The sequence below is a fragment of the Electrona antarctica genome, assembly GCF_951216825.1.
Source record: "Electrona antarctica genome assembly, chromosome: 8".
NCBI classification, from domain to species: Eukaryota; Metazoa; Chordata; class Actinopteri; order Myctophiformes; family Myctophidae; genus Electrona; species Electrona antarctica.
This window is the reverse complement of record NC_136789.1, coordinates 47,417,991-47,445,973: the sequence shown is the minus strand read 5'-3', so window position 1 is coordinate 47,445,973 and position 27,983 is coordinate 47,417,991. Positions and strand designations below refer to the sequence as shown.

At 43.2% G+C, this 27,983-nt stretch overlaps 1 protein-coding gene across 1 annotated transcript; it reads right to left on the bottom strand.

Moving 5' to 3' along the window:
- On the bottom strand, positions 1 to 27,910 carry LOC306928803 (metabotropic glutamate receptor 5-like; the record flags this gene model as incomplete). The annotated part of the gene is made up of 18 exons (XM_079509075.1): positions 1 to 2,182; positions 4,401 to 4,576; positions 5,317 to 5,499; positions 7,283 to 7,408; positions 7,821 to 7,979; positions 9,015 to 9,201; positions 9,828 to 9,945; positions 11,960 to 12,086; positions 12,255 to 12,423; positions 12,946 to 13,070; positions 13,206 to 13,327; positions 13,882 to 14,117; positions 19,384 to 19,633; positions 24,289 to 24,403; positions 25,166 to 25,346; positions 26,028 to 26,123; positions 26,456 to 26,589; positions 27,710 to 27,910. 18 exons carry the CDS (start codon positions 27,908 to 27,910, stop codon positions 1,189 to 1,191), a joined length of 3,699 nt encoding a protein of 1,232 aa, XP_079365201.1. The 3' UTR covers positions 1 to 1,188.
- Between the last annotated feature and the right edge of the window lie 73 nt (positions 27,911 to 27,983).

Genomic DNA, 27,983 nt, shown 5'->3' with positions numbered 1-27,983 from the left:
CTCTCCCTCTCCCTCTCCCTCTCTCTCTCTCTCTCTCTCGGGAAAAGGGAAAGTAATTTTTCACAATCCATTAAGGAAAAAAGAAAAGCTTCCTCTTATGCAGTATGGGATCATACACATTAGCATTGCATGCATGTCATCATAAATAACTTGAATAAAACTTGAAAATTAAAAGAGAGAAGAAAACACAGAGAAAGAGCTGAACATCTCACCTATCTGCTATTTGGCACAAATAGTAGATCTATACAAGCTCACAATGCATCGCAATGCAACACACTGAGCTTGGAGATCTGCTAATTTCACTTTTCAGTGAAGATATTTAGTGCAGAGTGAAATATTTGTGCGAGATCGTCGTACGGCAAAGTATAAAATAGGGCTTACGTGGTTAAAGTGGCACAGCTCTGACAACTTCACAGCAATACAAGAAAGAACATACATACTGTATCTATCAACGGCAATAGTAAAAGTAGGGTGGGGTGGGGGGTCACGGGGTGTTTTCTGTTGTCGATAATAATGTTTGTAAAATTTCATCTATCTCTTCTACTTGTACTTACATTCTAAAGTCTTCTTTTCTGAGTGGTTGTGTGGACCCTGATCCACAACTATACAAATACAATTTATCTCAACACCACCTGATTTGACATAAGGACCGAACAAAAGAGAATACTGAACAGAGGAATGAATCAGTGATTGTCACCACGCTGTGAAATAGTGGCTTTTGTTCTATTTTCATTGTTTTCTCAGCGTATTATATATTTTAAAAGAAAATTGCTCAGTGTCCCTTTTATTTAAAAAAAAAGTTTTGAAATGCCCATCTGTATTTCCAGCCTGTTTTCAGCATCCAGTCTCTGAAGTCTACAGAAGCTACAAGTGTACAGATCCTCTTGTTGGTTCTTGCTGCCTCTGTGAATGCCTTCAATGAATCCAGCCTCAGTCAATCTAATATCAAAATGAGATTGAACAGGTGATTTGGTTGCACAAGCAATCAATGTGCTGCTGATCCGGAGGAACTGCCCATAACTCCGACATCCCATTACTCCGACTACATGGCTTCCACGTGCGGTTATGGTTAGGGATAGGGTTAGTAATGCGCGAGTTGGACTAACACGCAGTAGGAATAATGAGCCGTCGGACTAATGACACCTGCTGACCAACCTTCTACTCAATGGTATGATAGAAATAGGAAGTTCATAGCGAGGAGGAGCTCTGGCTGTAGTGTCTCAGCAGATGGTTGTACTCAGCCTCTGAGTGTGGGGACAGGGAGGTGGGCGAGTTGCTGTTGGACCCCGAGGAAGAATCTCTAAACGGGGAGGGGGGTGTCAGAGCAACCAGCTCCTCCATATTCGCAGATTTCCTGCCGGCACTGCAGGCCCCACCCACATGTCCATGAATCACTCCTACTGGTCGATTCTCGCGGGAGGCGGAGAGTGCTGTGGCCTCTGTATAACTGGTGACACTGTATGGAACCTGCCTGCCTCTAGGCGGTATGTAGGGAGGCGGGCAGGCAATGTAGGGAGGTGGGCAGGCAATGGCACCTGCACCTGCACCTGCACCTGCACCTGCACCTGCACCTGCACCTGCACCTGCACCTGCGGCCGTAGATGTGGGTCCGGAGGGAGAGCTAACAGTCGCTTCCCCTGATGTCAAGCCTGGCAGCATTATGGTGTTGAGCTCACTGATGTTGGCAGTGAAACTGTTAACCACAATGCTAATTTGGTCCATTATGGTGGCATCTTGAGACTGGCTGCCAATCATCCCGACACCGATGTCAGCCACAGCCGATGTGCCGGTATCCCTCACGCTCATTCCAACATCCACCATTTGGCTATTGTCAACATCCTTTCTGCTGACAACAAAACATCCAGTGCTCTCGGAGTGTTCCTGGAAGCCCCCTGCCTTCCCTCCATGTTGGCTGACAGTGGGCAGGGATGGTTGGGGCGGGGAGCGGCGTTGGTAGGTTCCGGCATGGTGGTATGACTGAGCTTCCTGTGGCTCATCATGGCCCGCGGTGATACTCGTGTCAAGAGGCGAGTCGGTTCCTTCAGAGAAGGGCTTGATGATGGCAGTCTGGTTGGCCTCCACCTCCTCCTTCTGCTTGACATGAATGGAGATTCTCTTCCACAGCAGGTTGGATTTGGGGCCGTTCTCATTCTGCGCCCATGTCACCGATTTCCCATTGGAGCTACGAAACATGTGAGAGACGAGAAAGTGTGCAAGAATCTTTCTGAATCAGTGACTGTGCAATTCTGCATACCATCCATCCTCTGTAAATCAGAATATAACAACATATTTTGTCTAGTAGTAGACAAATATAATATATAATAGTGGAATGTTATATATATACTTATGAATATTGCAAATGCTATGATAAATGGTCTGTGTATTTCTGTAAAGCATTCAGTTCAGACATTACAGCAGTTACCTTTGGTCGGGAGAGCGAAACCCCCTGCTTGAAAGTAACTCTGAACATGTACAAATGCAAAATCTAAGTTGTTTACCCGGTTGCCCCACCTGTCCGATTATTCTCCGGGAAGGTTCGGAAACACGGAGGTCCGTAATTTTCAATAAAAAAGTGTTTTAATCCACTCGGTCTCGGGAATCTGTCATCCATCTTGGATCTGTCCGCCATTCATTGCAACTGCATACGCAACAGCGGCCCTGGCGGTCAGGGTTGCGCAGCCAGTTGCACTCATTTGGGGAGACGAGGACAGATCCAAGATGGATGACAGATTCCGAGACCGAGTGGAACATCTTTTTTATTGAAAACTACGGACCTCCCTGTTTCCGAACCTTCCCGGAGAATAATCGGACAGGTGGGGCAGCCGGGTAAGCACCTTAAATTTGGCATTACAGGTTTTGCTCTCCCGACTAAAGGTAATGAGTCATTGGACCGTAGATTGAAAATGTCCGAATCGATAAATACATCTACAAGAGTCTAAATGTTGGGCTTAGTTACAATACATATTTCAGTACTATAATGTATTAGACAAGACAAATATAGTGGTGTGACATTTATATACAGTATCTAGCGTCGCAGTCCCGCCCCCTTTCGCCAGGCCCAGGAAATGAATCCCAATGCATTTTTCCCATTTCAAAAAGTATTTATTTAAAGACCTTTTAAGCTTTGTACGAAGCCAACTCGAGTCGTGACAAATCATGACAACAAACACAATATTTTGGACCAAACAAATAATTACAAAGAAGAAAAACAACAAAAAAAGTGTTGTAACCTGCCGTTTCTTTCTACTTTCTAATTCTTTGTTGTCATGATTTGTCATGACAAGAGTTGGCTTTGTCCGCGGCGTAAACGTCTTTAAATAAATACTTTCTGAAAAGTCTATGAGGAAAATTAACAGGGATTTATTTTCCGGGTCTCTCGAGGGGGCGGGACTGCGACGCTCTATACTGTATATAAATAGTATAGTATAAATAATATGTAAGTGATAATGCACAACAAGGTCTCGCAAGTTGAGTCCATTACTTGTCTTTATCGGGACAACTCAGAGTGCATTACCATGGCCACTTCACCTAAGTAAAAAAAAGATTATATTTTTTACATCCATAATCATAACTGAGAAACAAAATGGTAGTAGGTTCTAATCATATTTTCTGTGTCCATGGTATAAGTCAAGTCAAGTTTTATTTGTATAATGTATAGCACATCCTTCTGCATTGGGCTTCAGGCTCCGATGACATTTTTAGCCATCCTATTCCATCCCCATTCTATTCTTTATTATAGCACATCCTTCTGCATTGGGCTTCAGGCTCCGATTACATTTTTAGCCATCCTATTCCATCCCCATTCTATTCTTTATTTAGCTTCCTTACAATTTAACATCTCCCCGCCTCTTTATTCTTTCTTCCCTGGAAAGAGAACTCCTTGGAGGCTGTGAGTCTCCTTTATGAACCGTCAACCCAGTCGCCTTCATGAACAACAGCTTTTTATGGCTCGCCAGGCAGCCTAAACACAGTGATTCAGCTTTCAAAGACAACGATATAGATCAATATATATGATGAGGTGATGATGACCGTGTAGAAAATATATCTCAGAGCTCAGTTCTCAGCTAAATGCAATGTTGTCTAGGCCTAAAATAACCCATGGCAATAACATGGTGCTGGGAAGAACTTAAGAAGCATTGACAACATGGGGGTTTTCTATGCAGAATTCATAGGGGACATGGCAATTTGCTGAAAATTTCAATTTAATTACATTGATGTAGAAATGTATTAAAACAACATTCACTTTGGAACAGAAATGTATTTGGGGCAGAACGAGGAACAGTAGCCATGACTACAGCAGAGACAGAGGCATCAGCGATATTTGTGGTGTGTGTGTGTGTGTGTGTGTGTGTGCCTGCATGTGTTTGTGTGTGAGAGAGGTAGGTGTACTGTAGCTGTACCTTATGTTGTATTGCCCAGAGCTACGGCCTTTGAACAAGGTGCCCAGGCTGCTGCTAGAGCGGTTGGCAGAAGCAATGGCCGCTTTCTTTGCATCACCCACATGCATTCTCACCACAGTAGATGTAGTGAACGCACTGCGCACATTTTTCTCTGGCTTCACCAGCATGATGTACACCTAACCATGACAAACAATAAAAAGCACAGAGTGAGCAGAGAGACGTGTTGGGAAGTATATCTCAATTAATTTCAGTTTCATTCAGATTCTCAATATCAATTTAATAAAGATTAAATTATTTGTGAATAAAACATTATTTTGAGTATTTTAATACAGAGAAGAACAATAAAGCATGCACATCCACTAACTAAAAACCAGGTGCCGGACCGAGGTTAGAATAACAAAGAAAGGTAAGGTCTGCACTGCATGGATCATGCTCCAAAACTATGATTGGTTCCTTTTACACCATGGACGTGATGTTTCGAGCCTCTCGGCCATGATGAAGATTCGAGAGGCTCCAGTGAGCAGAGTATTTTAATACAAAATTAGTATTACTAACGACTGCAGTGGTGATAGTTTGTCTACCTGCTTTTCTCCTGTGGTCGGTTAGGACAACTGTTGGTTGACAAGAGGCACTGCATCAAAGTCAAAATGTAGCCTCTGCTCAAAGGAGCTGTGCCTTATACGTAGCTCACCAGATTTGAGTTGCATAGGGGATCCGGATTCAAATCCCAGGTAAGCATTGCCGCCTTAAATTGAACAATTTGCGCCCTATTCTCTTTGCAATTCTATCCTACAAGGATGTATAGTACATACTGTATAACAGGGGAAATTCATTGCATTGTGACTCATCATAACCCTGTTGAGGCAGAATATTGTATCCATGCATGTACAGTATAGCATGGTAGTTTTTAACATACCTTTGGAGTAAACATGCAGCAAAGTGCCACGGTAGCACTGAGGCTGACACTGAAGCACATGGTGATAATCTTGTAGTTGGAGCCAAAGTAGATGGGGACAAATGCCAGCCAGATGATACAGGTGGTGTACATTGTGAAGGCGATGTACTTGGTCTCGTTAAAGTTGGCAGGGACATTACGTGTCTGTGAGAATAGAAAAAGGATCAAGTTGAGAGTCTGGGTTAAGATTCACCAATATCCCTTCGTGGCACAACTCCACAACTTCCTTTCATGTCACTAGCCTGAAAGAACGAGTTTCAAACTAGTGCTGGAAACCGATGCCGTCTCCCTATTGTTTCACCAACCATGGGGCGACTGTGGCTCAAGAGGTAGAGCAGGTCGTCCAATGATCCATGGGTCGGCGGTTCAAATCCCGGCTCCTCCTGTCTACATGTCAAAGTGTCCTTGAGCAAGACACTGAACCCCAAATTGCTCCCGATGTGCTGGTTGGTACCTTGCATGGCTTCCGCCGCAATCAGTGTATGAATGTGTGTGTGAATGGGTGAATGTAATGCACAATCTATGTAAAGCGCCTTGGATAAAGGCGCTATATAAATGCACCATTTACCATCTTAACCTATGTGCCCTCCCCTGGTGTTGTAATAATCCAATTTCAAAAACTGGTAGGCTAATGAAGGAATAGTTCCCTTACTAACTTTATACACCGATCCGGTAAACCTGTGCTGCTGTGCTGCAGGTAAACCTGTGCTGCTGTGCTGCAGGTAAACCTGTGCTGCAGGTAAACCTGTGCTGCTGTGCTGCAGGTAAACCTGTGCTGCAGGTAAACCTGTGCTGCAGGTAAACCTGTGCTGCTGTGCTGCAGGTGAACCTGTGCTGCTGTGCTGCAGGTAAACCTGTGCTGCAGGTAAACCTGTGCTGCTGTGCTGCAGGTAAACCTGTGCTGCTGTGCTGCAGGTAAACCTGTGCTGCAGGTAAACCTGTGCTGCTGTGCTGCAGGTAAACCTGTGCTGCAGGTAAACCTGTGCTGCTGTGCTGCAGGTAAACCTGTGCTGCTGTGCTGCAGGTAAACCTGTGCTGCAGGTAAACCTGTGCTGCTGTGCTGCAGGTAAACCTGTGCTGCAGGTAAACCTGTGCTGCTGTGCTGCAGGTAAACCTGTGCTGCAGGTAAACCTGTGCTGCTGTGCTGCAGGTAAACCTGTGCTGCAGGTAAACCTGTGCTGCAGGTAAACCTGTGCTGCTGTGCTGCACAGCCTTACTCTTGTGACAAGCCCTCTGGGGTATATTTCACTCCATTGATGGAAGTTTGCAGTTGTGCAGATTCCAAATACATTTTATGTGAGAAAAACGTGTTTCCCTTTTGACTTCCCTTGATCAGACAGAATGGTGCAAGCAACCTTCTGTTACAATGCTCACTGCTCAGTTTGTTCACTTCTGCTCAGCTCTGCAGCATCGCTAGTCTCCCACTCACCCTCAAGTTTAACCAAAAGCTTTATGGTGCTGAACAAAGCCTAGTTTAAGCACTGGGTTACTGCTATTATACAACAGAGAACTCAATGTGTTCCAGTAGGGAGCAGTTTGATCGTGTTATGAAGGCAAATGTATAAACTTTGTCATTCAACACTTATTTTCACCCGACAAAATGTATTGTGTATGTATTGTATTTTTCAGTTGAAAATAGGTTAAAGAATCACACCTGTGTGAAGTGAGGGGCGCTCTTATCATCATACATCATCTCATTCCGGCCAATCACAATCACAATTTGCATCCTCACTTTTCCGTCTTCACTTTTTTGTCCTCACTTTTTATCCTCAATATTTACTTTGCTCAGCCAATCATCGCTATGGGGTGATCAGCTAATCGAATCATCACTATGATTCACACAAACACACAAAGCTGGGCATAGGAGGGGCTAGCGCACCTCAAAAATGTCAAGAGACATCTGCGTTAAGAAGTATAAATTAGGTACCTTGAAGGCATAGAAGGTGCAGCTGAGGATAAGCAGGCTGTTGTATCCCAGCGGTGCCACCACTCCCAGTGTGGTCAGGTTACAGATCAGGTGTACCTCGCTGATGCTGGGGTGGTCAAAGATCACCTGCAGTAGGACGAGAGGAGCGGATTGTTTGTTTAAAAGAAGAAAAATCATACATTACATTTTGTAATACTTCTTGTCATGTTGATGAATATAACATACATTTGTGGAACATAGTGAAACCGAGTAATATCGGTGGCCTCCAACTAATCATCTAACACATCTCATTCCCGGCCAATCAGAATTTGTGTCCTCACCTTCGTCATCAATGTTTGTGTTTACACAAACATTCCAAATTGTCCATTCATTGTCAATGACGCTCTTATCATCATACATCACATTCCGTGCTCAGCCAATCAGGTGAGCACATTCCATGCTCAAACGGACAGACAGACAGACAGACAGACAGACAGACCCTCGCACGTACGTCCTACACACACGCACGTCGCACATACACATACACACACACACTCACCTGTGGTGGCTCTATGATGAAGAGGGTCACTATGATTCCTAGCTGCAGCAGAATGAGGAGGAAGACGATGATCAGCTGAGCGCAGGCGGACATGAAGCGAGGCTTCCTGGTGCAGATCTTCTTCTTACTGCCTGCCAGGATCCGTGCGATACGATTGGTCTGCATAAGAACGCCCACAGATCCAGGAACACCTTTTACTTATTAGGGTATTTCAGGGCAAATCTGAAGAGTTTTATTCTGAGGGAGGTTCCTCATCGACAACATGCTAACAGTGAAGAGTTTTATTCTGAGGGAGGTTCCTCATCGACAACATGCTAACAGTGAAGAGTTTTATTCTGAGGGAGGTTCGTCATCGACAACATGCTAACAGTGAAGAGTTTTATTCTGAGGGAGGTTCCTCATCGACAACATGCTAACAGTGAAGAGTTTTATTCTGAGGGAAGTTCCTCATCGACAACATCCTAACAGTGAAGAGTTTTATTCTGAGGGAGGTTCGTCAATCGACAACATGCTAACAGTGAAGAGTTTTATTCTGAGGGAGGTTCGTCAATCGACAACATGCTAACAGTGAAGTTTTATTCTGAGGGAGGTTCCTCATCGACAACATGCTAACAGTGAAGAGTTTTATTCTGAGGGAGGTTCGTCATCGACAACATGCTAACAGTGAAGAGTTTTATTCTGAGGGAGGTTCCTCATCGACAACATGCTAACAGTGTCACACATATATTTTACAGCAGTGACGTTTTTCACCCCAAAAATATGTATTTGGACGCAGATATTTTTCGTTTTCAAGCCCTGAACTGCTATACTGAATCAAACCATTCAATCAACCAATACCAACTAAACACATGTAGTGTTACATGGTAAACAAGCATGATTTTAAGAAATCATCTTCAGCCATGCACTACAGACAAATGTAACAAACTGACCACAGAGAGGATACACCAAGGCCCTTGCCTTCAACAACTATCACCTTTTACTAGGCTGCATACCAAATTACCAACCATAGGACACAGTGCAAAAGGAAACTGATACTATATATTATATTTCACATAATCTCTGTTTTTCACCTCGTACACTTTCAAACAGGGGAGTGATGCAAAACATAAGGCTACGGAATTGTACAAAAAATCATGTTGCATTACTTTAACTGGGATTAGAGTTAAATGAACACTATGGAGGATATTACTATACCTTGGTGACCAGGGCAGAGTAGCTCATGGCAGGAGACAAGCCTATTCCAAGCCTCTGGAGGTAGCAGAAGATAATGTTGGGTTTGGCAATAAGGCTGAACGTGCACATGTAGCTCAGGAAGATCCCAGCCAGGATGATGTAGCACAGCTCACGACTGGATGATTTGACCACTGGGGTGTCCCAGAACCTGCAACATGAATACAGCATGGTTTGATTCACAAATAAACTATGGCCAGTTTTTCTGCTTAACCACTTGAACCCCAGCATTAATATTCTGGGGTGAAAATAATCCAAAAATAACCAATCTACAAGCTCACTCACAACACATTGTTGTGCATTGTGTGAGCTTGTAGATCTGGTATTATATAGTTTGGAGTGATTTGGTGTAGAGGATTTGGTGTAGAGGATTTGGTGTAGAGGCAAAAATAGTGGTCCAAGTACAGACTCTACTCAATCCCAGTTTACTAACTCTAGACAAGGTTCAATCGGTTTGGCACTTTGTTTAGAGATGTTGCTACTTGCCAGTCAAGGCTGGCTAAAGTGGCCAGGGAAATGTAGCCAGACAAATCAAATGCAAAGAATCACGCAGTGATAATATGTCTGGTCACACGAGGCTAGGGTTCTCCAGGACGGATGGATGGTTGGACCCGGCCTTAGGCCTTGCTCGTGGCATGTTAGTGCCATGAACATGAAGGGTTTCATTTGGGTGTAATCACTTCCCTTCAAGTAAACTTTGACTTAGCACGTCATTCCTAAGAGGAACAAAAACACGTATAACAAACATTGGCTATACTGAAATGAAAAGGGCGTTACTTGATGAAGATCGATGTGACAAACAGGGTGGCCATGAGGCCCAGGCAGGAGAACACCACAGCTGCTATTGGTTCAGGATCCCCCCAGCGCACATACTGCACCGTGATAGGCTCACAACCTAGGGGGTTGAGAGAGATCATTAGATTAGAACACAACCTAGGGGGTTGAGAGAGATCATTAGATTAGAACATTTCAAACATACACTGATCATTTATGTGAAATTGCCATTTTATCTCCAACTGTATCAGGAGGAGTACACGTGTGTGCCTGCGTGTGTGCACGAAGCGTAGGCTTGAAGGCGGGTGGGTGATAACCCTTCCCAGACCCAGTATATAGTGTACAGTACATTATACATTCACATACTACTAACTAGAACATGCAGTGTGAAGAACAGAATTAGCTGATCTATCTGAAACTTGCAACACTTCCACATAGAGCTGTGTACAGCACTATATGTGTAAATACATAGATACATTGATAGATAGAAGAAATAGGCAGAGTCCCTGTTGGCATGTACACCACCAGTGCAAACTGAAAAGGGTGGAGGGGGTTGTCATTTCAGAACATATCTGGTACAGTAAGATGTGATACAGTACCTTGACTACCTCCCTGTGGGGCAGTGATGGCTGCCCCACAGGGAGGTAATAATAAGGTATCAGATCTGGAGGAGTGAGGTTTGTACAATTTCACACTTCACAAGAGTTAGCTCAAAGTTCAGTTCACAGTCAGCTATACATCTATGAACTAGTTCACGTTCATAGTTCACAATTTCTAAATAAGCTTCTCTAGATTTTATTTTAATTGTTTGCTCATCTGTTGTATGCAACCGTTCATACAGTTGGAGGCCATCGATATTGTCCTTTTCTTTTTGCTGAGGTTTGCGTGATCTGCGCAAAAGGACAGTTAACCCATTTTGGGCGGGAACCCCTTTTGGTGTTTTAAACATGTTATAATTTAGCTATTGAAAAATAGCAGATCTACAAGCTCATAGCGCGCCACCGAGTGGTGCGCTACGAGCTTGTAGATCTGCTATTTTTGAAAAATCGTGAAAATATTTATTTCAGAAAACTGGAGGATTTAGAAGGATTTTTTTAAATTTTGAGGTCAGGCCTAAATGGGTCAAATGATAAGGGACAATATCGGTGGCACCCAACTGTATCATCTCCGTCCATCCGTGCGTTTCAGTGTGTGTGTGTGTGTGTGTCTGTCTGTCTGTGTACAGATAATCTCCGGCACCGTTGGCTCAATCGACGTGAAACTGTGCACACACACTGTGCACACACACTCCCTGGAGGCCAGAGCAGAACCTTTGCCCCGACGTTATAGTGCGGATTTTTGCAAAACACATTGTTTTATTTTACTTGAACAAAATGCCTGAAATTATGAATGCAGTGTGCAATTGCCGTTAAACTTTGCAAGAAGATTCCCACTAGGCAGAGGAAGAAATGCCATAGTAACTTTTTTTAAATCAGCCTCATGGTGGCGCTAGAACAGGCCTATTCACGTTTTTACCTATAACTGGACCGATCAGCATGAAACTTTGCACCCACTCCCTAGAGGCAAAGGAAAAACGTCTGCCCCGCATCAGCCTTTGATATTGCCAGCAGGAGGTCGATTTTTGCAAAACTATTTTTTGGCTATCACTCCAACAGATTTTGTCCAAACATCACGGCCTGGGGCAGACCTGTGCTCAGTGCTTAGTTATTCGTATTTTATATTGTTATTAATGCAGGAATTTCCTGCATTGACAGCTCAGAACAGATAAGATGAATTATAGTACAGAACAGATTTGTAAAACATTTTAAGTTAGAAAATTAAATGTAAGTGCCAATATGGATGAATAAAATATAGCTGCAAATTATTTGTATGAAGGTTAACGACTGCTAACTAACCAATATACTGTAAATGGCTCTAGTTGCAGGTGTGTGAGTTTGAGACACAACGGACAGACAGGCAGGCAGTACAGACAGACAATATGTTATACCTGTACTTTACACAGACAGACAGACAGACAGACAGACAGACAGACAGACAGACAGACAGACAGACAGACAGACAGACAGACAGACAGACAGACAGACAGACAGACAGACAGACAGACAGACAGACAGACAGACAGTTAGTTAGTTTACCTGTCAGGTCATATGTAGGCCAGTAGCCCAGTCCACAAGCTTGACAGGTGTACTCATCAAACACGTACTCATTGTCCTTACAGGGAGTGCAGGTCCAGCAGCAACTCACCTCCCCTTTACGGATCACCTGGGGACATTACAGGTCCAAACAGCAGCAGCACCATATGAAATATGTATGAACTGGGTTGTCCTAAGGTCCCGAAAACATTCTTCCTCCACATATAATACTTAATTATCATTAGAGATACAGACTTGGCAGAATATATGACAAGTTTCAGACCAGCTCATACTGTACCTTAATCTCTGCTTTTTTACAGGGTGATGAGCAGACTGACTGGAATATTTCAGTGCCATTGGTCCAGATTTCCTCATCGTCCATCTTCAGACCTCCCTGGTCCCAGCTCCCCACATGGATATAACTGTACTGATCTTCGCCCATACTCTTGAAGTTCATTATTTCATATCTGAAATACACGTGCACAGACATGAGGTGCCCTACATTCACTTCCTTCTTCTTTGTTCCTATGCTTCAATGTTTTGATTCTTTCCTTGCTTCCTTCTTTACACTTTTCTTCCCTTCCTTTCCTCCTTCCATACAGTTCTCCTTCCTTTTTGAGTGGTGTAAACCACTCCTACAACTGGCTTTGTTAGTTTACGTGTCTGTTCGTACCAAATTTGAGTGGTGTAAACCACTCCTACAACTGGCTTTGTTAGTTTACGTGTCTGTCTGTCTGTCTGTTCGTACCAAAAAATGAGCATGGTTGCTATGGTCACCCAGTTCACACGGGTGTGATTGCATTACGTCAGACATTACGTCAGACCACAGCTGATCAGTCTATATAAGACCTTACACCACTCAGTTCACACGGGTGTGATTTTTTATATTTTGCTTTCATTCTTCACATCCTCCTATATAACTATTTTCTAGTGTCCTCTTATTAATTCCTTCCTTTCCTCCCTGTGGTGTACAGTGTACTGTAGGCTACCTGCCAGGCGAGTCTCCATTCTGGTCAAAGTGGATGGTCTCTCCAGATACACCTGTGAAGTTGGTTTTCATCAGGAACTCCAGCAGCTGGCCTCCATCGATGGGACGCATGGCCTCACATAAACCCTGAGACCAAGTATAGAGTATTGGGTTAAATGGTTTTTAACATCAGCTGTATTTACCTGTTCAAATGTGCAGTGAAAAGAGTCAATTTTGACATTACGTCAAAACCATCAGAGCATGAAGCACACGTTAGCTTACCTGATGCCCTGGACAGAGCGCTTGCTGCATGGCATGCAATCCATAAGCCATGGAATAGATAGCGTTGATGACAAATCCCATCTTGGTATCTTGGACATACTGATTGTGTAGAGATTCTTTCCCTGTGGACAATAGAACCCGACAATCAGTTAAGAGATGCCTACTCACTGTTACCTCCGTTCAAAAGCTCCTCCGAGAACAGACGCTTATAGCAACAACTAGGCGTTTTGTTCAAAGGTGACATTTGTGACCGCCAAAAATAAGTGACATGCTTGCAAAGTGATTAGTAGCCTACTGCGCTTCAATTGCTTATTATGGCAAAACGTTAAAGATTATACACAACTTCATCCATAGAAGTAATAACACATTTACTGACTAGATCTCTACAGATAAAAAACCCACAAAACGTCAAACGTATCAATTCAAAACATGTTCAATCAATAAAGCAAAGGAGCCATCAATCAATGAATCAATCAATGAATCAATGAATCAATCAATCAATCAATAATACTATAAAATCACTGTTCAATATAGGGTCCAATAGTCAATGTTCAATAGTCAAAACAAAACAATTGTCAGGATTATTATTATTATAATGACCCAGGAGTGACGTGAGGACTTCAGTACTCTATAGTGAACTGTGCTTAGCATATACGTATCTTATATCATTACTAACAGGTGCAGGTGCGGTTGTACTTGCTGCTCTCCAGGGGGTGGTCCCTCAACCTGCACTGGAAGCGATGTTGCCAGAACTCTGGGAACCACAGGTTCCTCAGGTTGGCGTCTGGCTTCAGGTTGAGGTAATAGTCATCGAACCATGTCACGTACGCTGACTTCAGCTTGATGGTGAGGCCACCTGCAGCCTCCTTCTGGTAGCCATCAGTCACATCGTACCTGTCGGCCCAGCCATCACTGGAGAGAGCAGATGGAAGCAGAGGAAAGGTACAGCAGAAATGAGAGAGCAGATGGAAGCAGAGGAAAGGTACAGCAGAAATGAGAGAGCAGATGGAAGTAGAGGAAAGGTACAGCAGAAATGAGAGCAGAGAGAGAGCAGATGGAAGCAGAGGAAAGGTACAGCAGAAAGAGAGAGAGCAGATGGAAGCAGAGGAAAGGTACAGCAGAAAGAGAGAGAGCAGATGGAAGCAGAGGAAAGGTACAGCAGAAAGAGAGAGAGCAGATGGAAGCAGAGGAAAGGTACAGCAGAAATGAGAGAGCAGATGGAAGCAGAGGAAAGGTACAGCAGAAAGAGAGAGAGCAGATGGAAGCAGAGGAAAGGTACAGCAGAAATGCATGTTGGGGAGTTCATTCACTGTTTGACTTCAACATTGGCTACAATAGCAGATTTGCAAGGACACTCCACTACTTTACAACGTGCAACCCATTTACATTCCATGAATCTTTTTTCTTTTAATATTTTAGTCTTTCTTCAGTGGAAAACAAATGACCTACATTTACACAGGCATACTGTAGGCGTGAATCTCACAAACATACTGTCTTAAGAAAATGGGCCAAATATTGCAGTCCCACAAAACCGCACACACTCACAAGCAAAGAAAACATTGTGTATATAAGTCAGATTTTAAAAATGCATTCTGTATCCTCAGAGTAAAGACAGAAATACCCATCCACACAATGACACAGTGATATTCCTCACATGGAATCCTCAACATGTCAATGTCAATTGAAAAGCATGTCAAAAATCAGGAAACACATTACTGTATAATGGTGAGGCTGTAAGGAGCCAAGCACTGCAGTACAACACGAAGCGTCGTCTGTTTTCATGCTTTTAAGTGCCTCTTCCGCCCACAACTGAAATCATGTTTGATAACTAGTGCTATTTCTCTGCCAGTAACATCCCTCTCTACCACGAGAGATCTCAGAGCAGATGGTACAAGAGCTGTGCCTCTCATTCCGAAAAGAAGGGGAAAAATAATAATTACAATAATTGTAGAAAAGCAGAAAATCTTTAGATGTACAAGTAAATGTGAATAGATATATCCTGGGGTGTGGTACGTGTTTAAATTAACAGGTTTATCTATTATCTACTTGCAACTCTGCCACTCCCAACACTGCAAACAAATCCCTAACCTCTAACCCTAATGCCCAATTGAGATTGGGTTAAAACATCGATATATCAGAACGCATCGCACTGCAGCATGTACAGTAGCTCACAACATGCTGCAGAGCGATGCGTTCTGATCTTGTACATCAGCTGTTTTACGTGCGCCTAATGCGTAAACCAAAACCCACTATACGATTTTGGACACAGCAAAGTGAATCTATAGATCTGTTTTATGCTGAGGTCAATAAGCAAATAACACGCACGCACGCACGCACGCACGCACATGCACGCACACGCACACACGCACACACACACACACACACACACACACACACACACAATATACGTGCATAGTTCTCTGCGGCAAAGAGAGGCGTGGAGATACTTTGGGAAACTTAGCCAACCTGACAGAGCTGAAGTTACACAACAGTTGTGTGGGTGTGATTTGCATGATTCCCCAAGTCTCTGGCTGGGGGGAGTGGGGGGGGTGTGCTCATAAGGGGACCTTGGAGAAGTGAGCTCGGAAATAGAGAAAGTGGTATAAACAGCAGAGATGGATATGAGATGCGTGGAGGACTGTGATTGTGGATAGTTTGAAACTCTCACGAGCGGGAGCTGTGAATCCCACACGCTGACCTGGGAGGGCAATCTGCACCACCTACGAGCTCTCTCTCTCTCTCTCTCTCTCTCTCTCTCTCTCTCTCATTGCTGAGTGGAGATATACTGTAGATTCACAAGTGCTCTCTAGAACCTATAAAGGTGGACCTATTGTGAGATTGTGGTAGATCTGATCTATTTCCGGGGAGTGGCACCATCGTACGAGGAAGTATGAATACATTAAGCAATTAATATCACTCACTTTCAATTATAATATGATTAATATCATACATACACAATATCATTCCCACACGTTGGGAATGTCTGGTCTAAAGCTAAAGGACATGACCATATTATGAGCACTGGTTATATCAGAAATGTGATCCAAGTGATTAAATGTCCAATAGTTCCTAATGTTCTATGAATAAATTCCACAGACTTATCCATTGTCAACCTGGTGTCCCAATCATGGGGATGTCATTAAAGGCAAACAATTTCAAAACCTTTCAAAAGTAGAGAGGATAGCCAATCTACAAGTGTGTTGTTCAATTCAATTCCATTTGATCTAGAACATGCTGTGATTTGACAGTATGTAGTTGCATGATTTCTTGTATTGTATGTTCATTTAGGACAAACACTTAAAGATTAATGTGGAGATAAATGTTTTCTGTCCAACAGTGACGAAATGTTGCTAGAATGATTCCCTCCAATATCAAGAACACAAAAAGAATTGATTCAGCCACTGCGTGCGTGCGTGCGTGCGTGCGTGCGTGCGTGCGTGCGTGCGTGCGTGCGTGCGTGTAAGAGTGTGTTTCCAATAGCAACGATGTTGAATGTTTTAAATGGACCACAATGTAAACAAGCTTATGGCTTTGTGTACTTTTGTGTACTACACTGTGTACTTTTGTGTACTACACTGTGTACTTTTGTGTACTACACTGTGTACTTTTGTGTACTACACTGTGTACTTTTAAACTGTATGTAAAAGACAGACTTGACTGTACTGTACGTGGGTCTCTTTGCCCTGGCAGGAAACCATTATTATGGAGCAGTTTTGCCTCTTTTCATACGATTTCTCATGTAATATATCTGTCCCTTAAGTCACAGTGAATCTCATCTACCACAACGCCTCACGACATTAAACATCAATATATGAATAGTTCAGTATATCTGTTCCACAAGCAAAAGGCTATATGACACTGTCACGGTTGTGTGTGAAACAGGATTGGAATGCATCGGATTGATAAAGAAGCAGAGACAGGGTGTCTCTGGTTCCAATTGCACCTCTGAATGTATTATGACGCAAGGCCTACAAGCACATGATGATGATTAGGGTCGAAACATTTGCGTCCAAGAACCTTTTTAATAAATGAGGCCACTGCAGTCTTAATTGGACCACTGAGGTTTATACATACCCACCGTTTATGTGTGTGTGTGTGTGTGTGTGTGTGCGTGTGTGCGTGCGTGTGTGCGTGTGTGCGTGTGCGCGCGTGTGCGCGTGCGTGCGTGCGTGCGTGCGTGCGTGTGCGTGTGTGAGTGAGATTGCACCAGGTGCAGGATATTCATACTGACATCCACATAAATGAGATTAGGCTCATTTAGACTAACAAGTAGCAATAACACGAGTAGAACATCTCGGTTGTCAAAACAAGACAAAACAAAACATGGGAAAATAAATAAGCTCCAACATATCATAATGAGCATAAAATCGCCCCCACAAACTGATTGCAGCCAACCCATAATCTTACAGCAATATGTATTGTATTATACAGAACATGGAGTAGTTCAGAGCAGTATGTAGTTCAAGGTTATTTGGTGTTTGCTGCTGTCAGGTTTGAGCGACAGCCTACATATAGTATTCTTCCTAATGAGGAGAGAAGCTTTTCTAACACACCAGGGGATGAGGCTGAACCAGAGGCCAGAACCTTAAAATAAAGCATGCCATTCTCAGCTAACTCATCATCATCCCCCTTCCCTCTTTATTGAAGCTTTTGTTCTATCTCTCTCTCTCTCTCTCTCTCTCTCTCTCTCTCTCTCTCTCTCTCTCTCTCTCTCTCTCTCCTGTAGTTTTGTGCTCAGTCCTTCCATCATTCATCTCTAAATGAACCACTTAAGCTTTATGTATACTTCATTTGACGGCAAAGAGCGGAAATAGCCTTTACTTTAGCCAAGCTTTTAGATAGGCTATTTTAGCTACTATTGAAGATTGTGAAGGGACGCCAGCATTACAGTAATATGGATTAAAGGGTCTATGAATAGTGTGAGTAATTTCAAGGGTTGTCGGGCGATTGCCTCGAGAAAAACATATTCCTTTGTTTTCTGTTTGAAACACAAGATCTTGATAAATGCGTCATCTCCACCACATTGTGGTACATTTAGTGAAGGGTGAAGCATGCTGGGTATGTAATGATGTGTGAAGAACAATCAGCATTTAATCTGCTTAGAGAAGCAGACTGTCTAACCCTAACCTTCAGATTGTGACACACTTCATAAGAAATATGAAGTGTTTATAATATAATGTAATATAATATAACAATGTATTAATAGTGTTGTGCATGTACTCTACAGTAGAGCTGAAGAGGAAAACGTCTCTTCCTACTCAGACCCTTGAAAGAGAGTTATGGGTCTTTGATCTTGCCGTGACGTGATCACGTGGTTGTTCCTGTATCCCGAGTGCTTGATTTACACCCATTATGAGGATTCAAAGTTTGGAATTATACAGTAGTGTTTGGAACTATTGGTCGTCCTATGGCAAGCGTTACTTCTGCATTCTTCTTGCTCTTATTATCTCAAGTCTAAGCACACCTAAACAAATTCCAAATCAACTGTAAGTTGGGTTTGGCAATAAATGATTGAATATTATATGAATATTCTTCATTTACAATGATAGTCTATGAGAGTGTCTTATCTAGCTGTAGCCTACACATTTTTGAACAATACTGATTTGTTAGCAGAGCTAAGAGCTTTTTAGACTTTGTGCAACATTGTAATAAATAATAATAGACAGTCTATTATTAATATTATGAATTACCTGATTATGCAACTGGGGGGAAGGATCGAAGCGTGGTGATGGCTGTGATGAACAAGATGATGTTGATGATGATGTTGATGAAAGATGGAGCCAGTGTATGACATCTAAAATTAAAATGTTGTTTACAAATTGAATCAGCAAACTTGTTGAACACTTTGGAATCCAAACATACTTAATATTCATTTGATAACAGACACCAGGGACAGAAAAAGATCTGCAATGTGTTTGTACAGTATGTTTGTGAGCACAGGCAGACAGAATAACACACACACACACACACATACTGCACGCGCACACACACACACACACACACACACACACACACACACACACACACACACACACACACACACACACACACACACACACACACACACACACACACACACACACACACAACTGTATAGTAATCAGGCATGCATGTACAAGTAGGCATTACAGCCGTATGTGTACTATATGTGTGTGTATGTGTGTGTGCAACCTCTCACCTTCCAAGCAGGAGAAATTCTCCCACCAGGCTCCTGCGTCTCATTGCCATCAGTATGCCCCGGGCGGTCATGCCCTCGCAGAAGCAGACCACCACCCTGGCCTTGGGCAGATGCCCACGCAGCTTCTCCAGAAGCTTGTCGAACCTCTTCTCCCCAGCGTTGCTGTAGATCTTGTCGGAGTGGGCAATGCAAATCCCTTCCTTTGCAGCCATGTCTTTGAATGCTTCCATACCACTCTCACCGTAATTCCCTGTTGGGAAAGAACATACGTTTTCACAGCGTAGCTCTGTAGAAGATGAGCAGTCTACAAATCGGTCTGTCTGCGTGTTTTTGTGTGTGCGCACACGTATGTGTGTGTGTGTGTGTGTGTGTGTGTGTGTGTGTGTGTGTGTGTGTATTTTTGTCCAGGGCAAATTTCTTGTGCACTACCCATAGGCCAAGCAAGTACCTGCATACATTTGTTTTTCCACATTTGTTATATTTTTGTCTCCACCAGGCCGATTTGCACTCCCCCGTCCGTCCGTCTGTGAACAGCTAATCTCCGGCAACGTTAACCCGGTCAATGCCAAATTTTGCACACACTCACTGGATGTCAACGATGAACCTCTGCCCCAAAATTTCCAGAACGGACTGTTATAGCGCCACCAGGAGGCCGACTTTTGAAAAACAATTTTTTTTATATTACTTTCCCATTGATATTAATTTTCTGTCCAAGAATCCCGCAAATCGTTACACAATATCTCTATAGTCATGTGTTCAAGATGGATCTGTCCGATATTTCATATTCCATCCTGACATTGGCTTTAAAAGTTTGCAGGATTGGCCCGTTTTGAAACAAAAAGCCTCAAATCATGAACGCAGTGTGCAATTTACGTGAAATCTTTCGCAGACTTTCCTACTAGTCTGAGGAATATATCCCACCCTTTTCACATTGGCCTGTTATAGCGCCACCAACAGGTGGATTTTTGCAAAACACATTTTTGGAACAAAATGCCTCAAATCATCCAATTGCCATCAATGGTTAAGAACAAATGGCACCCTTTGGCCTATTATAGCGCCACCAGGAGGCCACAACCTGACCTGGCCTGGTGGAGACCTGTGCCCCGAGGGGCACTTTTTCTACTTTTCACTGACACCCTTTTGTCAGCACATTTAATGTTGAATTTCTGTATGTACAGTGTAGTCAGTTTAAAGTAAAAAGTAGCCTTGATGGAATAATACTAATGTTAAGTTAGTGCTAATACGCTTTACCAGTTGATTTACTCATTAACATCATAGACATCTTCTAATGTATGCATGCATTTAAACACGCACGCACGCACGCACGCACGCACGCACAACACCGTATCCTCACAGGTAGATGAAACATGTGCATGATGTAGCCATATTTACTGTTTCAATATAGAGTACTGTACAGTGTACACAACAAAAACATGGCAGTGCAGTGTGATCGTACTCAGAAGCTGCTGTGTGTTCCCATTACTGTACATGAACTGTCAGGGGTAGTCTCCCCCTTCTCAACAAAATCAGGTCACCTCATTTCTGTTGCTATGCAAATCTGTTCTCGCTGTGGGAGCGTGATGGGGGTGTGAGGCTCAGACTCATCAAGATAAAAAGCTGTCCTTCTAGAACATGCATAGTAAAAAATATCCATGTTAAAGCTGCAATCCGTGAGATCTTTGTCCATCACAGGATTTAAACTAATGTCTCCTGCACGGCTGACAAAAGTCCTACCACTGAACTAAGACGGAAAAGCCACTTGTCAACCAGTAGGTGGTCCTACTTGACCACTGGGTCAAACTATATCAATGGAAGAGCGCGGAGGCTACTTGTATTAACATACTCTAGTACCATACAGATTGGTCAACATATGTTTTATTTACAATTTCCGGATTGCAGATTTTTATCTGCATTTGTAAATGGTGCATTTTTTAATGGCTTGTTCAAAAACGTTATAAACGCTACTGTTTTAAATTAAAATTACATTTTTATAAAATGTGAGAGGGAATGGTGTGCGAAGTGGTGACAGCTTAGCTAACCTGCTCCTCCAGCACACACACACACACACACACACACACACACACACACACACACACACACACACACACACACACACACACACACACACACACACACACACACACACACACACACACACACAGAGCCGGGGGGGGGGGGGGGGTAATGGAACCGGGAACCTTCCGATTCCCAAGCTGCTTCTCCACATTCTGATAGGCTGCCGCCCAGCATTTGTAACTCTCTCTCGACATACAAATGTATTAACCAAATGGGCCTGTAAAGACATTTGTACACTCAGAATTGCATTAACACATACAGTGCGTGGGGCCTGGTTGTAGGGATTATTACCCACTTAACCACAGAAAGATTGTAGATATTTTAGAAAGTCTATTTTACTTTTTTGGCATGCGGTCCAAAGACATCTTTTTTTTTAACTGTATTTATAAACGTGGAGGTTGAGAGAGAGAGAGTGCACTCACACAGCAGTGCCCTGCTTCCCATTCATACAGTTACACACATCCCCATCTGGGAGCTGCTCTCTAGCCTGTTGGCTCGCTGAGCAGCGGCGCTCTTCTAATAGTCCCTGGAATGGTTGCAGAGGGAGAGAGAGTGTTGCTTGGCTCACATTCCTGCAGGCAGTCGGTCACACAAGTAGTGGTGGAAGAAGTACTCAAGATTAGTATTAGCAATACCACCTGTTACAAGTAAAAGGCCTATATTGAAACATTTACTTGAGTGAAAGCACAAAGGAAAAGCCTTCCAAATCTTTTTAAAACTTTTTTTATTTTATTGCTGATCTACAAGCTCACAACGAATGGTGATGGGACATTTTCAAATAGACGTATATCAAAGTATAAAAGTCTGTTCTGTAGGCTAATACTAATATAAATCTAGTAACTTTTTCAGTTTTCAAATGAACTGTAGTACAGTAAAAAGTACAATATGTGTCACTGAGATGTAGTGGAGTAGAGTAGTCTAAACTAAAGTATTGAGAAATAGACATACTCAAGTAAAGTAAAAGGACCTCAAAATTGTACTTAAAGGACCACTTCACCACTTTTCAACTTCTCTTCCTATAATTGGTCCTAACTAATGTTCATGATAAAATACCACCATTTGTCTCATAGGAAGGCTGTGGGCAGTTCAGAAACCCGTCCGCAGTGACATCATCGATGGTGAATCCAAGCTAATAGAAACGGCAGGCTTTCTTTTCCTGAAAAGTTGCAATGCAAAAGTTGAAGCCATCGTTCTCACGATAATAAAAATCTAAATATATTTTAAAACAAATCTTGTTTAAAAAATAAATCTGCCTAATGATGATGTCACTGGTGGACGGGTGTCCGAACTGCCCAAAGCCCTCCTATGAGACACAGACTGAGTAGGAAAAAATGGTGGTGTTTTATCATGAACATTAGTGATGACCAATTATATGAAGAGATGTTGAAAAGTGGTCCTTTAAGTGCAGTATTTTAATTAATGTACTTGGTTACTTTCCACCACTGTCTAATAGTAACTAAACTTGCAGGAATGGTCGCTGAGGGAGGGGAGTGTGTTGCATAGCTCAGATTCCTGCAGGCAACCAGTAACCTGTAGTTCACACAGACACCCAGTGAAGGTCAGAGAGAGACAACCAGTAACCTGTAGTTCACACAGACCAATCAACACTGTAGTGAAGGTCAGAGAGAGCGACCTTCACGATCTGTATGATGAGAGTTTCACGTGAGGGTTTAGAGTGGTAAAGAGAGCATGCCATGCAAAAGTCCTGAGTCCGGTTGTTGAGTGTGTGTGTGTGTGCGTGTGTGTGTGCGTGCGACTGTAAAATGCATGTAGTGAAAGAGTTCATAAGAATAATCCTAGTTTGTGTATAATATTGCTTTTTCAACGTTTCGATCCAAGATCCAGGATAGTGATGTTGAAGCAGCAATAAACAAGTGCAGCTGAGAAAGAAACTGTGTTGCGGATTCTATTCTCTTCCTGTTACATTGCCATTTGTCCAGCACCTGGGAGAGAGTGGATGTGCATGCAATACCGTCTTTGTTAACTTAACGTGGAGTCATAAGCCCATTTGGTTCCAATTGAGTGCTACAAATGGATAAATTAACACTTATATGCGAGACTTTTATATGTGAGAGGTTGAGCTGCTCTCTCTGTCCGTCTACCATCATGCATTGCGCTGAAAGAAAGATTACATAGTGCTGTGTCAGTGACCAATGATTGTACCCTACCTTTCACGAAGCATTGTGGGGTACAATTACTCCACTATGGATTTTCTAGTGTACAAATGGAACCAAATGGAATTACAGGTCCATTTGGTTGCATCTGTACACTCTGATTGAGTTACAGACATGCAAGGGTCCATTTGGAACCCCTTCAAGGAACCCTAAGGGTCCTTGGACCCCACTTTGAGAACCACTGATATAGGGTATAATAATTCTCACTATACAGGTATATTCAGGCAGTGCTTCAAAAAGGCAACCTCACTTTAGTCTTAGTGGACTATATAGTGCGCAGTGCGAGTGATTTCTGACACATCCAAAGAGAGAGAGATGGAGAGAGAGACAGTACAGTATGTACAGCAACGTGTGAGGACAGGGGCCAATGTTAGCTCATGTTCTCCCCCAGGGTAGTACAGAGCAGTGGGTGGAAGCATGGCCTTCCACCCTGGTACCAGATGGGCATCCCACTCATAGTGATGAATCAGCTCCATGTCAATAACAGGTCAAAATCACTCCCCATAATACTCCATAGCAGTATGGCGGTGCATGCACTATTCCCCACATCAAAAGGAATTGATTATTAAAAGACCATCCACTGAAGCTAACAATTGAAATGGATACACATTTAAATCCATGGAAAGGTTTGTGAAGCAAGTATGTGTGGTCTTACCCTCTGTGTGTATCGCAGAAACATAGCTCCAGTTGTATCTCTTGACAATGTCCACCATAGCTCTGGCCTGCTGTGCGTCTGATGGTACCACCCTCATAAAGTACTTAAACAGGCTCTGTAGTGAAAAGAATAGCTTTGAGTAGGAAGACAATAATCAGTCTGCATATATATGCACGCACGCGCACGCACATGCACACGCACACGCACACACACACACACACACACACACACACACACACACACACACACACACACACACACACACACACTTATTTATATATCTATCTACAGTATAGTCAGTATACTGTAAGGGATTGAACTGGCTAGAAACAATTCCGTTCTACAAATGCATTGTAGAATGCAATGTATTTAGTGTGGTCCTTCAATGGCATCATGATTGGTTTTCAATCCACTAGGCCTAGGTTTATTAGCAGGCCTTTTCTCCGCTGTTCTAGCCCCTACATTGAATTGAATCAATATGTCTGTCACCAGACAGACATATTGACAGACGGAGATGTCCAACACGTCTGGTGCCAATTGTGTCTGGATCCATATGGCTCATGTTCAACTAATAATAGACTATTATATGTCAGAGGATGCTTATGCACACCAAAGACCTTAAAGCGGTACCGGCCCACGGGAGAATAAACTGAAGAGGGAATCTTGAAAAAACAAGAAAGTGGCCGCACACGCTGATAGCCAAAGTGCAAATATTTTATTAGGACACAACAGAGTAAGACAAGAATCCAACGTTTTGGGCGGTTAAGCACTTCATCGGAGAAAGGATTCCCTGATGAAGGCTTAACCGCCGAAACGTTTCTTGTTTTTTCAAGATTCCCCCTTCAACTAAATAATAGAAACAGGTAGTGTACAGTACCTTGTCACTGAGGTCCATGCTGGTGGCAGAGTAGGCGATCTGTGGGATGTTGAAGAGCTGGAGGAGGTTTTGGACCTGGATGGCCACAGAGCTGGAGCCTGGGCCGATCAGTCCCACGATGGGCTTCTTTACCGGAAGGCTCATGTGCCCTTCCTCCTCCTCCTCCTCCTCTGCTGTACACCTGTCCAGTGATGGAAAAAGTACTCAAATGTTTTAATTAAGTAAAAGTATAAATACTGCAATGTATAGATGTACTCCGTTACTAGTAGAAGTCCCGTATTAAAAATGTACTCAAGTAAAAGTACAAAAGTATCGGCATCAAAATGTACTTAAAGTACCAAAAGTAGAAAGTAATCATTATGCAGAATGTCTCATTTCAAGTTTTCAAATGTTTAAACATCTTTTGAAAATAGCAGATCTACAAGCTCACAATGCAAAGTATTGTAAATTGTAAATACTCGAGTAAAGTACAATTACCTCAAGTACAGTACTTAAGTAAATGTACTTAGTTACTTTACACCACTACACCTGCCCATGCTGACCAGCTCAGTGGCCTTGTGGTTTGAGTCCCCCCCCCCCCCCACACACCGAGACTGGGAGGTCGGGGTTCGGTCATACCAAAGACTCAGAAAAATGCTTGGCACTCAGCATCAAGGGTTGGATTGGGGGTAAGTCCCTGCGACATACTAGTGTTATGTCCAGGGGGTGTACTTGTACATCAAGCTGCCACACGCTACAGAAACAGGAGATAGGCTCCTGCCCTATGGGCCTCATGGCTACAGAAACAGCAGATAGGCTCCTGCCCTATGGGCCTCATGGCTCATGGCCTCATGGCCTCATGGCTCGGCAAGGCTTACTTTACCTGCCCATGTTCTCCTCTTCGTTGTTGGACACCAGTGTGTCCCGGATGAACTCGATGCTCTGCTCCAATGCCACAGCAGAGTGCCAACAGGAATCCCTTGGTCACCAAGAGACAAATACATATTTCAGTCAGGACAAATGAGCAATATATTTATTATGGTTTGGCGATGAATTGGATCTGCTTTTTAGGTACTCTGATCAAGCGCATCAGTCCCAACCATAGGGACTCCGAATCCCCCGTACCTAAACGGCAGATCCAAAATGACAGGTGGTAGCTGGGGTGGAGGAAGGTGAGCAGCAAAGACCATAATCCATGTCTCATATTGTTAGCGAGTGAATGTACAGTATAGTACTTTATAATGTAAACGCATGTATATGTATCGCAGAGAGTGGACCACCCACTCTCCATAATTCTGAGTGGTTGCTGACCTGATCTCACCACCGAGGGTAATGTTGGGCAGGATGCTGGGGTCAGCGTTTATTCGATCCAGAGTGTGCAGCATGGCCTCCACCCTCTGGATGCCATACTGCTCACGCACTGAGCCACACTTACGTTCATGTACCTGAACATGTCAAATCACACAAGAAGATAGTGTCATGCACATATGAATGTTGCACGCGCGCACGCACACGCACACGCACACACACACACACACACACACACACACACACACACACACACACACACACACACACACTCAGTCTCAGTTATGTTCTTTTTCATTTAAACCACCAACTACAATTCTTACAGGAGGAGAGGTATTTGAAGATATTCTGTAATAAAGTGTAGGCTACTGCTAATTGAAAGAAATGCATCTATTTTTATCTGCCTGTTTCTATCGCCCCCTCTCTCCATACCACTCGTCTTCGTGTTAAGAAATCCTGCGCTTGCCCAATGCAACATATTGATAATCTGGTCCAGATCATTATTTATTTTTTGAACCTCAATGCCAAGTCCCTAAGATATGTCATATATCTATACCCAGTATACGGATACGAATGTTGGAATTTCACATTTGATTGATTTTTAATGTAATCAGTGTGCGCGCATTGTGAACTCATCTACAGTAGCTGCATCTTAATCCCAATGTCTGAATTGTAAGGAAAAGGTGATAAGAAGGGCCTGCTCACTCCTCATGCATTGAAGGAAGCATGAGCTCAGTTCGGGGCTCTTCCCATGTTGGCAGAGGGAGAGTAGCGCCCAGGATTACAGCTTAGGGCAGACAATTGGCACCGGGTGAAAAATCATGGGATCCATTTTTTTTAAATAAATACATAGTAAGGAAATGTCTACGCCATCACTGCACCTGAGTTAAGACCAACAAAGCTGGTCTAGTGTGTAAGCTGTCGAAGTGTCCTTGAGCAAGACTCTGAACCCCTAATTGCTGCAATAAACCCTGCCATCGTTTTGTGAATGTATTTGCGCCTGTGTAAAGTGCTATATACTGTAAATGAATGATTTACCATTTTAAAGCGCAAAGTCTGTTTGATGGGCACTAAATACTGTATGTGCCAGATCATTTAGAATTTAGACCACATGGGCACTGGCTGTTAAATTGAAAATAGCAATAACCTACTGTGCCCAGCTGAAGATTGGGCCCTGATGGCACTTTATCTCACTCACACATGGACTCCCTTGTGCTTCTTCTCTCTCTCTCACACACACACACACACACACAGTACCTTATCAGCCGGAGGCTGGTGGTGGACAGAGAACAATGCCCCGATGATGATGTCACCTGGGATGTGTAATACTCTCCTCTCATTAGTCTGGGCTGCGTTCAGCCAGGTGAGGTCAGCTCCTAGCAGCAGACACACTGCCAGCAGTCTCACACACAGTCCTCCTCTCTTCATCCTCCCATTCCACCTCATGCCTGCTCCCATGCGGCCTCTGTCTCAGGGCTGCAGCTTAGATGTCTGATCTCTGTGTGGCATGGTGCTTTCACTGTCGGAACAA